This window comes from Odontomachus brunneus, unplaced genomic scaffold (genome assembly GCF_010583005.1).
Source record: "Odontomachus brunneus isolate Ranch 3 - 2012 unplaced genomic scaffold, Obru_v1 Obru_scaffold_050, whole genome shotgun sequence".
Classification (NCBI taxonomy): Eukaryota; Metazoa; Arthropoda; class Insecta; order Hymenoptera; family Formicidae; genus Odontomachus; species Odontomachus brunneus.
Genome location: NW_022639500.1, coordinates 492,974 through 508,011, shown reverse-complemented (window position 1 = coordinate 508,011; position 15,038 = coordinate 492,974). Strand labels below are relative to the sequence as shown.

Genomic DNA, 15,038 nt, shown 5'->3' with positions numbered 1-15,038 from the left:
TTTGAATGATTTTAGGGTTGAGATTCCACGACTTTGATTCTTTCTTTCAAGGAATAAAATATAGACAATACACTTACCTTTGTTGGAATCAATTCATTTTTTAATTTTATTAATGTCACTATGGGAGCTTAACCAATTTGGTTAATTTCGGGGGAGTCTAACGTTGCGTCGATCGGAATTAAAGTCGAGGATTTATAATTTCAGACAATAATTGACTCTCTTTAATTTCACTTTCGATAATCGCGCAACGGATAACTGTATTTTGTTTCGACGTCAAATATAACGTCGCGTCGGCTAGGCTCCGACTGGGGAACTTCCCCGTGCAGATTGAAAGTCGGAAAATTCCGTTCGTTTGTGCGCACTCGGGTCTTCTCCATCTTTGACGGAACGCGACGTCTCGCCCAGATAAACCCCCCGCCGTGGCGGATGCAAATAGCAGAACGCGCGGAGGTGGATATCTGCGAGCCCCCGACGCGGCAGGCGTCGCGCTGCGTTTACGCCTGATCTGCAATTCCGATTAGCGTCCCATGGTGGACTTTTTGCATGGGAGTTTTGAGATAACGTGTCCGTAGCGTGCGCTCTTTCTGTGCAAATGTCATGCCGGATGCTGGGGACGGACGTATTGGCCGAAGAAGCCAGAGGCTTTAATTTAAAGTTCAAGTGAATGAAGGCGCGCATACTCGCCTAAAGCTCTCAACACACACACACACACACACACACACACACACACACACACACACACAACTCGTTATAAAGTTGAGTCCCCGTCGTTATAGCTTCGCGATCGACTTACATAAGTTCCCCATGACGTCATTTGAACTCACAGAAGTGATCGTGTCCTTAAATTTAGCGTAACGCGATCCAAATCAATTCCTTCATTCGTAATTGTACGCATATATGTACTGAGAAAAAATACTCGTAAATTTATTTATGAGATGCAAAGCCCATTGCTGCGAAATATAAAGTTTACTTCTGTAAATAAACTTTATATCTCACACAGAGAAAAGTTTTCAAGTGTTCTTTCTCAGTGTAAGTACTACATATCATGCTGATTAATATCACACTATCGCGCATCGTATTCCTTCAGTCACAAATCCTCAAAAACAATCGGCTGAATTTTCCTAATAACGAGTATGCGTTCGCAAAAGCCAGACGGCGGGGAGGAGAATTGAATCTGATTTTGAGAGACAGAATTTTGTTTAAAAAATTGAAAAATATGAAATCGCCCAGGCTAACGTACCCCAATACGTTCCGTTTCTCATAAGACGCAGAGTCACGTTTGCAGTCAAGATTATGGTGACAGGGAGAGAGTGCAGAAGTAATTCGTGAGATGAAAACTCCTTCGCAATCGACACTGATAAACGGATAAAGGGAGACGGCGAGTTGAGAGATCGATCACGACGAGGGGGTAAATGGGAACGAGCGCGAACATATCCTGCAACTCCGGAGATTATTCTATAAACGGTGATCTTCTCCGAAGGTTCTCGCGCTGTTGGCTCTCTCCCTGGCCCATTCTCTATAACATTCCTTACACGCAAAAAGCACTGTCTCCGAACGTTGAACTGGCGGCCTCCTGCCGTCGTCTTCCCTTCACAATCGAACACGGGAGATCCGATTTCGCTCCAGTTCCAGTGTATCGCGAGAAATTGAATCTATCGAGAGGAAAATGATAGAAAACTCAATAATATCTAGCCAAAGAATACGGAATATCCAGAATATTTACCGCTGATGGAGGGATTCTCGCGCCCTCCCGCGTGACTCGTGTTCTCCTGAGTTAACGCGACGTACCGTCGAAAGGCGAATTTATCCTTTCAATCGTCATCTCCGCGTTGCTCTGACAGATATTCGGACCGTGACGGGCGATGATTCAAATCGGTCAAAGGCCGTCGTTGTCATGCAACATGTCGCGCTCTTGGAACTGGAGCGCGATCGACTTCGAATGAGCGTCTCGGCGCGCCTCCGTTCACGATTGCCGATTGTCTGCGTACGAGATGAGGTTCCAGTAGATCTAGCGCTAAAATTAGATATACACGCCACCACCTCCACCCACCCCCATCTGTCACACCACCCTCTACTCCACACACACACACATCCAAGCCCAGCCATACCTACACACATAGACGTACACGACACCCCTACCCGTCTAGTTTAGCCGTCAGTGTTGTCTTGCAAACAGTTCAAATGACCACTGGCCAGGGCACCACCGGCGCCACGACGACGAGCAGTAACAGCGCGCTGACCGATTCGCCAGGTCACGAGTTCGTGTCCGATACCATGAGGGTCTCGGACACAGACCTCGAGGAGGTCCGAGAAGGGATGAAAAAGCTGGGGATGCAGCCACCGAAAGGTCAGTAATGAGATCGTTGGTCGTCGTTAACTTTCCTTGCCTTCCTTCGACCTCCCGCACGCGTCACACGAGATGGTGTGAGATCCCGCAACAGTGTCCAATTCGCAGAGATCTCTCCGCAGATTCTCGTCATATTCTCGCTGAATATTTCTCCTCACTGAGAGAAAAAGAATGGTTGATCTAACTGAAATTACAGTTGTTTTTGGCCACAACCATATTTCTGAGTTGTTTCAACATGAAAGAAAATGGCAGTGATAACATACACGTAAGGCTATCATCACTAACAATATAGTAGAATTTGATAAAAGAATAGTTCTTTTGACCATAATTTATAGTGGTTATTTTCCTGTGTGACTATAGTTACAAATACCAAACATTTTTTTCTCAGTGTTATCCCCTGGACAGAGAGAAATGGGTCCTGGTGTGGTTGTGAGACCGAGAACGTATATCGCGGAGATCACGCGAGTGTAGCTTCGGGACCGGGGAGAGCACTTCATGCCGTAGGTGCGAAGCGGTTTACGGCACTCGCGAGATTTCCCTTGTAAATGGGAAAGCTCGAGCATCGAGTTGTCCGGTTAGACCGACGCAGTTTTAGGATACACTCGGCCCTCATACGTCCTCCGATCCCCGATCCCCCATTAGTTACGACCACCAACGAGATTTTAACGCTTACATTAATGAGAGTGCCGTTTTTATTCGCTGGCGATTAACGGATGGTACGACGTACGATTGGATTGAGAAAATACTTAGAGAGAAAGAATATCCACGCTGAAACGAAATTGTACTTTCATCTGTCGTGAATAGCTGGCAAATTTCCGATCATTTTCTCGTTAACGACGATCGCGGCTGGACGGGGTGAACTGAATTAGCGGATACATGAGAACAGAGCGACCCTTCGGATCGCGTCTCGTTAGCCGCCTCGCCGAAGAACCGTGGAATTCCTCGTCGTCGAGAAATAGCGGTTCTCAGGAACTATTTCTTGCCGGGCGACACGAGCGTACCATTCGTTGATCTCCGTCGACGAAACGGAAACGGGTCACCAAGATCGATGCGAGAGCTCGATCTGTGCCACGACACGGTCCAAGAGTACTCTCCTCGTGAGTATGAAATTAGTGTCATCGTGAGAGCCTGACCTTAATCTCTCGGTGTTATACCTTGACCACGCTGTATAGTGTGTTACGTAGTCTTTGTGTTAATAAATTCCCATCCCCAGAAGAGTCTCCCTGTCTGCGCTTACCTCAGGGATCGCTTGTTCCCGAATTCTGAATGTTGCAGGACGATCACGTCGCGCGTGGTCGCCCTTCCCTCCTGCCCCTAGTTTCCTGTATAGTGTCCTGTCATGCAGTTGGTTTCGATGTTGAACGTTGCGTTTTTCGCTGCTCTCTCTCTCTCTCTCTCTCTCTATCTCTCTCTCTCTCTTACTCAATCTATCTATGTTTCTCTCTTTCTCTCTTTACATGGCGCTCTAACTAAACGACCGCTTTTCATTCTATTTTGTCAACAGCCTAAAAGAAGAGGAGAGTGCCCCCCAAATGCCATTATCCAAAGCACACCCCCTCAGAGATATACATGCTTCCCGCTCTCGAAAACTGACGATTTCGGTTCTCCTCATCCTCCTCCTCTCTCGTCTTTCTTTCTCCCTCTCCCCCTCACCTTCCCGTTTCCCCATTTTATTCTTCTTTTCGTTTTTTAAATCTTCGTTTCCGTCACGTTTGATCGCGGAGCCGCCTATGGCACGAACGGCGTTTTCTTCCTTCGCGGCTGTTCGTTCCCGATCGGCCGGCAGTCGACGCGCGATCCCGTACCGGTCGCAACAGATCGGTTCGACTAAACACCGTGTCAGGTGCTAAAACGTGGAACGTCGTGGCCTCCTCGCACTCTGATCCTGGAGCTAACTAACCCCTGAGCTAACGCTAAGCATAGACAGTCTGTGGCCCAAGGCTGCTCCAAGGACATCGCGATCGTCGCAATTAAACGGCGGAGAGAGCCGAGACGGTCGTGAAAACGAGTCTAATTAGTCTAATAGAGACAAATCTCGGCATAAATTAAGTTTCAATTTTTTTTATATAGTTAAGTGACTTGCATGTGTGTGGAGAGGTCTCGGGGATATCATTTTTAGTTCAAACTCGTCTCATTGACATACCACGAGCTCTATCTCGCACGAGAGTCAAGGGCATTTTTACATTCCGATGAAGGGTGCGTGCTTCTTTTTTCTCTGTCTAACGAGCAGCTGTCATATTCAGCAAGGATATTTATTATTCGTTCCTCGGAAAAACGCAGTATTTCCGTTGTGATTCCTTTATAATTCGGGTATCCACACGTGACGCGGATACGAGGATACGGTTAACAGGTCAGCGTGCGATGAGACAAGCCTATAATCAACGCATGTCGATGAAGCAGGGGAAAGGGGTGCGGGCGGGTCATCTGAATGATTTAACAAGCCGAGGGGGTGGATGCGCAGAGAGCGAGAGGAGCAGCGCCGTTTGATTGCGCCGGTGAACAGCGTCGTTATTATAACTGTCATCGATGTCGTCGCTGGTCGGTTGTCGCCATCGGCTCGGATCTCGGTGATAAGCTGGGAGGGAAATCGACGCGAATTCACAATAATTCATCGTGAAAACGGCGGTAAGAAAATCGGCGTGGGTGGATGGATAAAAAGAAAACGAAACGAGAAAAACGGAAAAGAAAAGGGCTCGGCAAATCGCCAAATGTATCGAGCGCGGGATACTCCGAGAAATGTTGATCCCAAATACCTCAAGCATGAAATAATGTTTCTTCGGCTGACGCAAGTCGGTCGGGCAAGTGTATTTGAGATTTTGCCCAGCCCTGCCGTGTCCGGGACACGTCGAGCTCGCCGAATCGCGAAATTCGAAGATGTGACGCGACAGGAAGGAAACGAGATACGGGGAAAAATCCAGAGTATCGTCACGCCGAAACGTTACGCGCCCGCGACATACCAAATAACGTAGATATGATAGCAATAAAAGGGAGGATGTGCGAGAGAACGAGGAACGAGAAAGAAAGAACAAAGGAAATAACCATGCGGAGCGGAACAGAAAGGAATACTCGGCCACTCATGTTTGCATGTCTGACAGTCTCTTGCTGTTGTCTCTGTATTACTTCCAATTATTCTTGCCTTTCTCTCTCTCTTTTCTCGATTTTCTCTTACTCTCTCTCCCTTTCTCTCTCTTTCTCTCCGTGTCTCTTTATAAATAAACGTGTCATTAACGCAGCAACAAATCGAAGAACACGCTCTCTTTAAAAGAAAAGGAAAGAAAAGACAAAAACAGACAGGTCGGGAGATAACGCAGTCGCCGGTGGAAAACGCGAGATTACGTTGCGCAAATCGCACTTAATCATAAGTGTACCTTCGTAAGCGATTAATTAAATGGAGACCTAAGAGAAAAAAAAGAGAAATATATGTATAAATATAATACACTATATTACTAAATAAAATATAAACAGTAGCGCGCGCGCTACACGGATCCGCGATCTTCCACCTCCGGAGCTCCGTCTCTCGTGGACGTCGCTTTTGTACAAATAATTAGGCTTCTACAGGGGACCCGGAGAAAATCTGTTTATTCTCTCTCTCTCTTTCTCTCTCTCTCTCTCTCTATCTCTCTCTCTCTCTATCTCTCTCTCTCTCTTTTCCTTTCTCTCTCGACAAGAAAGAGGAACAGTCGAGAATCCGAGGAAGACAAATCCTTTCTCGGTGGATATAGCCGAGGTCCTTTGTAAATTCGTTTACTTCGGGTCTCATTTCCGGTCTAATTCGCGGTATACAGCCACTAGAGGAGACGGAGGTTCCTGATAATTCGTACAAGACGATCTCGCGAGTGCGGGTTATCCGGAGGAGGAGGAGAAGGCGATTGGATTTTCGCGCGCCGCTATAAATTCGTTGAATGACAATACGTGTATTTAATACGGGAACGAGCTGTAACTCTGCTCGCGCCCGACACTCTTTCTCTCTCTCTTTCTCTCTCTCTCGTGGATATAGCTAGTGATTTTCTTCCGATACGAAGCGGCTAGCCGAGGTGCAATCTCGTTTACACGTCCGTTCACCAGGAAGGATGAGGGAATAAATTAATTACTCGAGTTTTCTACGCGGACGGTCGTCGATCAGACAAACGGTAAACGGGCGATTTGTATGCGTCAACTGAGGATTTACGCCCGTATACTGGGAACCTGCTTTTAAGATTCGTCTACAATATGTAAGGAAAACTTGGTTGAAATGAGAAATAAAAATAATTTATTTTGCTGAGAAAGAGAAAAGAAATGGTTCCTCTAATTAAAATTACTTTCAGCCTCAAATTATTTTTTATTCCAATCTTTTTTGTGGTAACATGATTGTAACGTACATGTAAGCTAATAATCACTAACATTATAGTAGAATTTAATTAAAGGAATAATCATCTCTTGATCATGATTTATAGTGATTATTTCTCTGTGTAATTATAGTTACAAATACCAAACATTTTTCTCTCAGCGTACGCCTATTCTCTAACTGCCTTACATTGAAGGTATTCCTCTTAAGTAAGAGAGAGATACTTCCGGCGCAAGGAAGTTACAGTATAGACATAAGGGAAAATTTAACTTATAAATAAATTACTTTTATCTCTTTCTTAAACTTACGCCAAGCTTACTTAGCGTATTGTGGACAAGTTCTTACGCTTCCGCAGAGCAAAAACGATCGAGTGGTGGACGGATAAACGGACGGACGCACATATGTATATTTCCGCAACTGCAACCAGGAAAATGCAAACGCGGAACACGAAGTCGCACACGTATGGTGAATAGTCGAAACAGAGTTTCATTCTCGTTCAAAGAGAGAGAAAGAGAGAGGGAGAGAGAGAGCTATCAGGGGAGGAAACGTCGACGAAGTATTTACCGTCGATTGTTAACGGATCGCTGCGGTAATCGTTGCGATTCCATGAGAACATTTACGCGCAAATTTCGTGTGGCGTACGTTCCGTTTTTCACGTTCACGCGACGGCATTTAATTAATACATTCGCAGCGCGGCACGATTTGATTTTTCGCTCGAGAAGTTTCACTTGCGTTTCACTCCGTCAAGTAGCGAGACAAACGATCGGATCCTCTCGAGTGCGTTCCTTACATATTGCCTAACTCACGATCCTCTGCGCCGCGTCTGCGACTTTTTCATCTTTATATTTGTATCGCGGGAAAAGAATCAAGAGGGGGGTAGAGGATAAAAATAAAAGACTCGCCGACGCGGTGTTTTAGATTATCGTGAGGTGAATAAAATAGGTGAAACTAATTCTCTCTCTCAGCGTCTCGTGGTCTCGTGCATTATGTTTGCACTTGTTGTTTCTCTTCTCCTTTTTCTCTCTCTCTCTCTCGTTCGATTTTATACGATAGTTTTATCGAGGATACGTGTACATACGTATATATACGTATTCTCGCGCGAGTGTGCATGAAAATATCGGATTATCCGCTCGCGCGGTGCCGAGGCATCCCGATAAAACGTGGCAACTGAATTATGGCCTTTGGTTCTCCCGGTGCGTGGGCACTTCGCCACCCGGTGCCGTGAACTTCGACTTTTCCGCGTCGGGGAACATCGAATATCGCTCTCGACTCGACGCAGGGCGCGCGTAAAGGACGCGTTCAACAAACGTGGACACAGTACTTTTTTTTTTGTCAGTATCTCGTCCCTTTCGTGTGCGAAGGGAGGCGCCGACGAGCGTCGCAGACGCGTCATCGAAGTGGCGTTGAAACCGCGTCCAGGGAACCCGCGAACTCGTTCTAATCGTTTTGGAGCGTTAGGGACGGGGACAAAGATGGGGAACGCACCGTAAAAGTATTATTTAAGCATTTAGTGTTTTTAGGGGCCATATTCGACGGAGGCCCGCTGTAAACTTATCTTCTCGCACGTGAAACGCGTGCACGTATGATAGCGTTAGATAATTTCGCGCTTGAACGATAAACGATTTAGTATGGCGGTGTCCAAATGGTTTGGCGTATGTGTGGTGTGTATGTGTGTGTGTGTGTATGAGTGCGTGTATGCACGTGCGTGCGTGCGTGTATGTAATGTATGTATTCGATTTCGCGCGATGCGACCGCAATAAAAATCTCATATGGGATTTTATTGAGCAAACGATACATTGCAAAAAAATATCCAATTCAAATTCTTGTTAAAGCTTTCGAAATAATTACTTGCTCTTTTATTCAATCCCCTTTTTATCCATGTGTACGGATGTACCATGTGTAAAGTATCGATTATTTCACCGTATACACACAACCCTTTCGTGTAATACCACGACACTTTGGGCACCGCTGGTTTAGCGCGCGACGAGTATTACTCTCATGGTCGTACCGGTCCGATAATTGCATTTCTGAGCGTTTAAGTCGCGATTAGATCCCGAATAATTGCTTTTGTAATCGCGAGACAGTCACTTTTGTAACAAAGTATGTTAAGCGAGAAGCTATTAGCCGCTAGCTACTCCTTCCGTCGCCGTGACGCTGTAATTTTCAGGGAGCTGTGTAATCGGCGATCGCGTGTGATAAGTGTAACGTCGTCGTCGTCGGCGTCGTGATTCGTGAAGTAAGCACGGAGGAAGGTATGAAAGGGAAAAGCGCGCGATCACGTCTCGTCCCTCTCGATAGTATAATCGCATAATCTCTCGTTCTCTCAGGCCAACTAACATATCCTTGCCCAACAAACGCGGTTTAACGAAGCGGATTCAAAGCGAGCGCTTTCGAGGCAAAGGGAACGTCCCTGTCGCTTCCGTTTTGCGTTCTCTTAATCTTTCTCTCTCCTATCTCTCTCTTCTCTGATTTTTCCGTTCCTGCAATTTGAGTTTTGCCTCTCTCACGATCCTACACTCTTACACACTCAGAGACAATTTTACACACTACGCGCGCGCGCGCACACACACATACACACACATACATATGAACACACTCGTTATTCCCGTGTACGAGAAACTACTCGTACTCACACCGCGGAAACACAAACAGCAACACAAACAGACATACAAGACCAGTGTGTGGCCCTCTCTGCAAAATAGCTACAACGCTGCTTGTGCCTCTCCGCAGAAGAAGATTGGGAACGTGAATTGGAGGCCGAGCTAAAGGATTACGAGGTTGTAACCGGCAGCGGTGGCGGTAGCAGCGGTCAGGAGAGGAGCATCGCGTCCACGAGGGACGTCACGGCCAGTGATAACGATTGGGAGAAGCAGATCGACGAGCTGCTTGCCAACGAGGACGACGAGGACCTCAAGTGAGCCGAGGAGATCCTCTTCGTGACCGGATAAGGGATCTCGTCGCTTCAGTTGAGATCCTGCGGGCGCGCGAGACGATTCGGCGATGCGAAAACTCTCGTTTACGCGAGCGCACAGTTGGGCCTTACAAGTCCCCTGTTGTTTTGTACACGTGTGTTACTCTCTTTGTCTATCTATCTGTCTTTCTCTCTCCCTTTCTCTCGCCATGATGATGTGAAGAAAGAAAGAGAGAAAGAGAGAAAGAAGCCGGGAGAAGCGATGCTCGATGAGAATCGCATCGTCGTCCGACTGATCGTTTCTCCGTGCAGGGGAGATCGAGATTCGTGACGGTGAATTCGAGGCTACGTTCCTCCGCGCGGTGCGCGCTTTAAAGAAAGCTCTATTTCGTACACATAGCTTTGACACGTTTCTTTTTATACGACAAAACGAGATAATAAGTAAATTAACGATCGCGAGGCGAATTAACGATATCCTCGGGAAATCCTCGCGATGGATCTCGAGAAGAACACATTCCCCACTTAATCGGGGCTTAGTGGAAGCGGTGAATTCCTTCATAGAGTTCGCTCGGCTCCATCTTCTCGCCGTATATCATGCGCCAAGAGTTCGCAGATAAACCGTCGAACTCTTGCTGGCTGACCTCGCGTTCGTGTCGCAAATCGACGAGTCGTCGAAGATCACGAGAGGCTTCTCTCTCTCTCTCTCGAAGCAGCTCGAAGTCTGAGAAGTGTCACGTCTTCTTCGCATCGACTGACTGTGAAATCGCGCTTCGATCGCTTTTCATTTCGTTAACCGTCTCGCGATTGTGCGCGTGTGTCTCGATGAAGCGACATCCGCGAGAGCGCGCCCTTTCGTGAGGCAGGTTGGCGATATGGTTTGAACGGAGAAACCCGCTCAAAAGAGGATTCCTGTCTGATCCATCGCTGATCTCCCGAGGGAGAGAGAGATGTGGCTAAAGACGACGCGAAGCTCTTTGAGGATCGGCTCGTTCTCGCAGGAGGAGAACGTTATCGAGAGACAAACGAAAGAGTCGGACGTGAGGATACGAATTCGCGAGGAGACCGCATCAAGCGCTCCCGACGCGTACGAAAATTTCATGACGACGTCGACGTCGTCAGAGATCGCAATTGTAAGGGCTGATGTGGGAGCGTGAAAGATTGTCGGATCGATCTCCCCGTGGTTTCTCTGGTTTTCTCGAAATTTTCCCGAAGCAGCAGCACGTTCTGCGCGATCCTCAAGCGCGACGAAGACGACGAAGAGAGTGCCTTTCCGCAGTTTGGAGGTGGAACGAAGAGGTGTGTGTTATTCGACTGTAACGATTGTAACTCATACTTTCATCTCCAAATTGACGGAATGACGTCGCTGGTCGTTCCAAAGTATCCCAGAAGTGAGCGATGGATATACATGTGCATACACGTACACGCGGATGGATATATAAATTAATTAACACCACACACTTACGTCAATTATTGGACGGCCTCGTCCAAGAATATTATAATGTTGATGGTAATGATATAAATATCTTCAAAATTGTGTGATATTAAATTAATTAGTTCGATCGGTTGATGACGGCGGTATCGGTGAACACGAAGGACGCACCACACGCGCGCTAGATCGCTCGCTCTTCGTCATGGTCGAGGGATCGCCGGTTCCTTGAGACAAATTACACTGCCGTGCGTCGAAAGGCGCCGTTTCTCGTGCGCGGATCGACGATGTTTATAGTCTTCGCAGTGAGCACATTTCCCCAGTAATCGACTATTGAACCCATTATTGCAGTTTTCGAACACAATCAAGAAGATGAGCGCAGCTCTCGCTGACTTTGACGTCAGGAAACGAGGACAAATGTATCACCGATCTTTTTCTTTCTTCCTCTCTTTCGTTCTCTCTCTCTCTCTCTCTCTCTCTCTCTCTCTCTCTCTTTCAAACCAGCAGCTTATTACCGCCACATGACGCTTCTCCTCATTGATTGTTCTGCAATTATCATCGATTTGTTATAATTTACCGAGGGTCATATCCAAGAGACAACGAGACGAGAAAACCGATTCGGCTGGACGGCTTTAAGACTTTCGATTTGACGCGTTCGTCACGATTTGACATCCGATACACGATTCGACAAAGGTGGAGAAGATTTTAGGCATCAACGATATATCGTTTTAGCATGTATGTTTCCGAGACTTGTAGATAAATGACGTGACAAGTATCGTCGGCGATGACGATGATGATGTTGATGTTGAGAGGAAGATGTGTCTTTATGTTTGTTGACTTCTTGTCGATCGCGGGAGTGTTCTGTTGACGCGTTGTTTGTATTGTGTCAAGTGAATTACGCTGTGAGAATGTGACATGTTCGCATTGTCTGTACGGACGAAATATCGTAATAAATCATTGCGTTGAGATAAAAAAGGAAGGAAACCCCCTCTGATATAATACGCTATATCACATTATTTATATAGCCGCAAAACATTCGACGGCAATCGTTGTCGAATTGTTAATTACATGCATACATATGCACGCGCGCGTACACACACGTACACAAACCCCACAGAATCGCGCGGCGCAACATTTTGTTAACGCGATTATATTCTCTGTATAACAAATACCGTCCAATCGTCCTCTGCCACGGGAAGAAGTAGGAAATGAAACCAGCCGACTCGCGGACGAAGAGAGAAATTTTTGCAACAGTAAAATATCGCGCTACGCGAGACTGCAGCGGTTCGAAAATAACTCCATTGAGTACGGCGGTATATTGCAGAATTTCGCGTGTGCGATGATGCGCGGCGATGATGAAGTTTGAAGTATGGGCTTGTTGCATCAGACTCATGATTCATCATCATAATGCTGACAGCACAAATGTGACAGAACGAAAAAACACGCGTGGAAAGGTGAACAAACATCGGATCGAAGCGAACGGCCGCGATAGATAAGTGTGGGGATCGATATTCGCGTGGTTATCCGAAGCGAGCGATGAGAATAGGTAGAGCTGGGGGGATTTACGGTGGAACTTCTAAAGTAATCGAGATGTACACGGAATGTAAACCTATATATATATATGCATACATGTATCTGATTAGTCTTCTCGTTCTTTGCTTCGTTATCGTTACATCTGATCTTCTCCGTAATGACTTGGCAAAATATTTTACCGCGCAGAATAATCTTATATTTTTATCGTATTTTTGTTTAGCATTTAGCGAGAGAGACGTTCAGCTATCTCGTTGGCTTCAGTAGTGTGCGAAAACGACGTTGAGCGTTAAGCGAAATCAGACAGTTATACTTGCTAGACGCGTGTTGAAAGTAAGGATCTTCATGATCGCGGGAAATATCGGCAAGGCAGGATCAGCGATCGCTGATCGTGAGACGAGGATAAATCTCGCTTTCACGAAGACTCCGGTCTTACATATTCCCGCGAAGCCGACGGAGATAAATTCACCCACCTTAAATCCCGGCCTGGGAACAAAAATGTTGCGAGAGCGAGCAGTCGTTACGTTTCCCATCGAGACATTCGTGTTTTATGTGTGCGCTACGCCGAGTTCGGATTTTTCGGTCAATTTACACACACACATACACCGCGACTTTTCTACTCCTCTTTTCGAGTAGCCGCACCCGAAGAATATAAGAAACGAAAAATAAAAAGGAAACGGGAAGGAAGCATCGCCGCTATGCGGTTATATAAAACCGTTTCCCCTCTCTCCCCAAAAAATCGCGACGTGCAACCAAAATATTATCGATACTCTTTTCACACATTTCCCGAGATAATCCGCTCGCGCCCGATCGTCACTATCCGTGCGCGTGGATTCTCAGAAACATTGCTTCATCCGCGTTCATCCTTTCTCGTCTCCGAAAAGCTCGTTGTAAAGTTTCCATTCGCGTTAGTCGATAGGCAAAGTCTTGTAAGATTTTAATTAAGGAGGCGCAACTCACACCCAGGCCTAAGTCTGTCGAAGTAATGCAAACAGGCGATAATCGTATTTGTCCGCTCCTCATTATTATTATTATTATTATTATATGCGCGGCTGAAACCTCTCCGTCATTTCCCCGACAGGAAAAAAAGAAAAGGACAACAGATAGAAAAAGATATCATTCGGTACTGTGTATAAAATAATAAATCGCGAAAGAAATTCCTCCCTTCCCCCTCCAAAAACTTTTCAGGCGCGTGTCGAGAAAACGGAAGAGAGATGCGCCTTCTCTCTGGCCACGGGATGAGATTAGAGAGAAGGAGAAGTAAAATATTGCGCTAGATTTTCACGCTACGAAAACACACGTCGTTTCACTTTACCGAGAAAGCAACGGAGATAAACGCGATGGCCAGGAAAACAGAAATCAAGGTGTACTTCGGCAGAATAACAAAATGAACTCTGTGAATTAACTGTGTAATAAAGCTATCCTACGGTACTGTGCATTCACTCATAAAGAAAAAAATGAACATACACCCGATATCTCTATATATATATATATATACATATATATGTATACACGTATACATATGGACAAATTATATAAATATATATGTATATGTTGTTGACTCCATTGAAAGTATGATAATATATTATGGATATTAATGAGAATATAATGACGCAAGTATTAAGACAAAACTATGAGGAAATTATTAATGTAATTGGGAGAATGTAATAATAAAAATCGTAAGAAATAAAATGCGAAGAGAGGTATTCTCTGCTACGTATTAATGTCTCTTCACCCGTGTGTGCGTTACTTCCTTTCCAATGAAAATATACAATCATAGAGTAGAAGAGAAAAATACACACACGCGATAGCCGCTTCAGCGAAACATAAATTCATTTGTCCCAGAAATACAGAATGCTTAAAAAAATAGCGCTTATATGAAAGTAACCTTTTCTCCGTATAAGTATTAACATTTTCCTTAGACATCTTATATTTCATTTTTATCTTGCGCGCTTAGAGATATGAATATAAGCGTAACATAACACTGGCGTTATTATTAAAATAAATTTTTATTACACATCATTTGTACCAATATTTACAGATCTCGAAAAAATGTATATACATCAGTTTATATTCCGATTCCTCGCATTCCCTTGAGTTGAATTTTATGTTCGTGAGATTATATCATTGGTATTGCTCACTATCTCAAATAAAGAGTATTCGTTATATGATAATAATAATAACAATAATAATAAATTACTGTATATATAAAATTATCCACTGGAATGCTTGGTCAAGTAGCAAAGGAAGCTGTTGATGGATTTGGCATGTACAACATCATGATAGAAATGAAATACGATATAATATACAATCGTTAAATACGTATAAGTCAGTCTAAGGCAACACGACAAAATACGTGCAAGACATCAATTTACAAAATACTACATGCCGAGTATAAAAAGCATCGAGACGTTCAAGCATCCAGGATAATGTTCGCGCGGCCTTAACTTCTATGTATTACGTATACAGCGGGTTTTTTCCGAGTATTATCTTCTTTCTT

General features: G+C 45.2%; 1 protein-coding gene across 7 annotated transcripts in view; it reads left to right on the top strand.

Moving 5' to 3' along the window:
• The window catches only part of LOC116845243 (synapse-associated protein of 47 kDa), an 84,403-nt gene extending 70,173 nt beyond the window's left edge, over nt 1–14,230 (top strand). For 4 of the 7 annotated variants that reach the window (XM_032817707.1, XM_032817708.1, XM_032817706.1 and 1 more), the window contains 2 exons: nt 2,177–2,347; nt 9,402–14,230. In XM_032817707.1, coding sequence (XP_032673598.1) covers nt 2,177–2,347; nt 9,402–9,589 — 359 coding nt within the window. In that variant the 3' untranslated portion in view covers nt 9,590–14,230. Of the gene's footprint in view, nt 1–2,176; nt 2,348–2,735; nt 2,852–3,851 lie in introns of all 7 variants that reach the window. The other 3 variants (XM_032817709.1, XM_032817711.1, XM_032817710.1) reach the window with 3 other exon arrangements.
• Nucleotides 14,231–15,038: the final 808 nt, after the last annotated feature.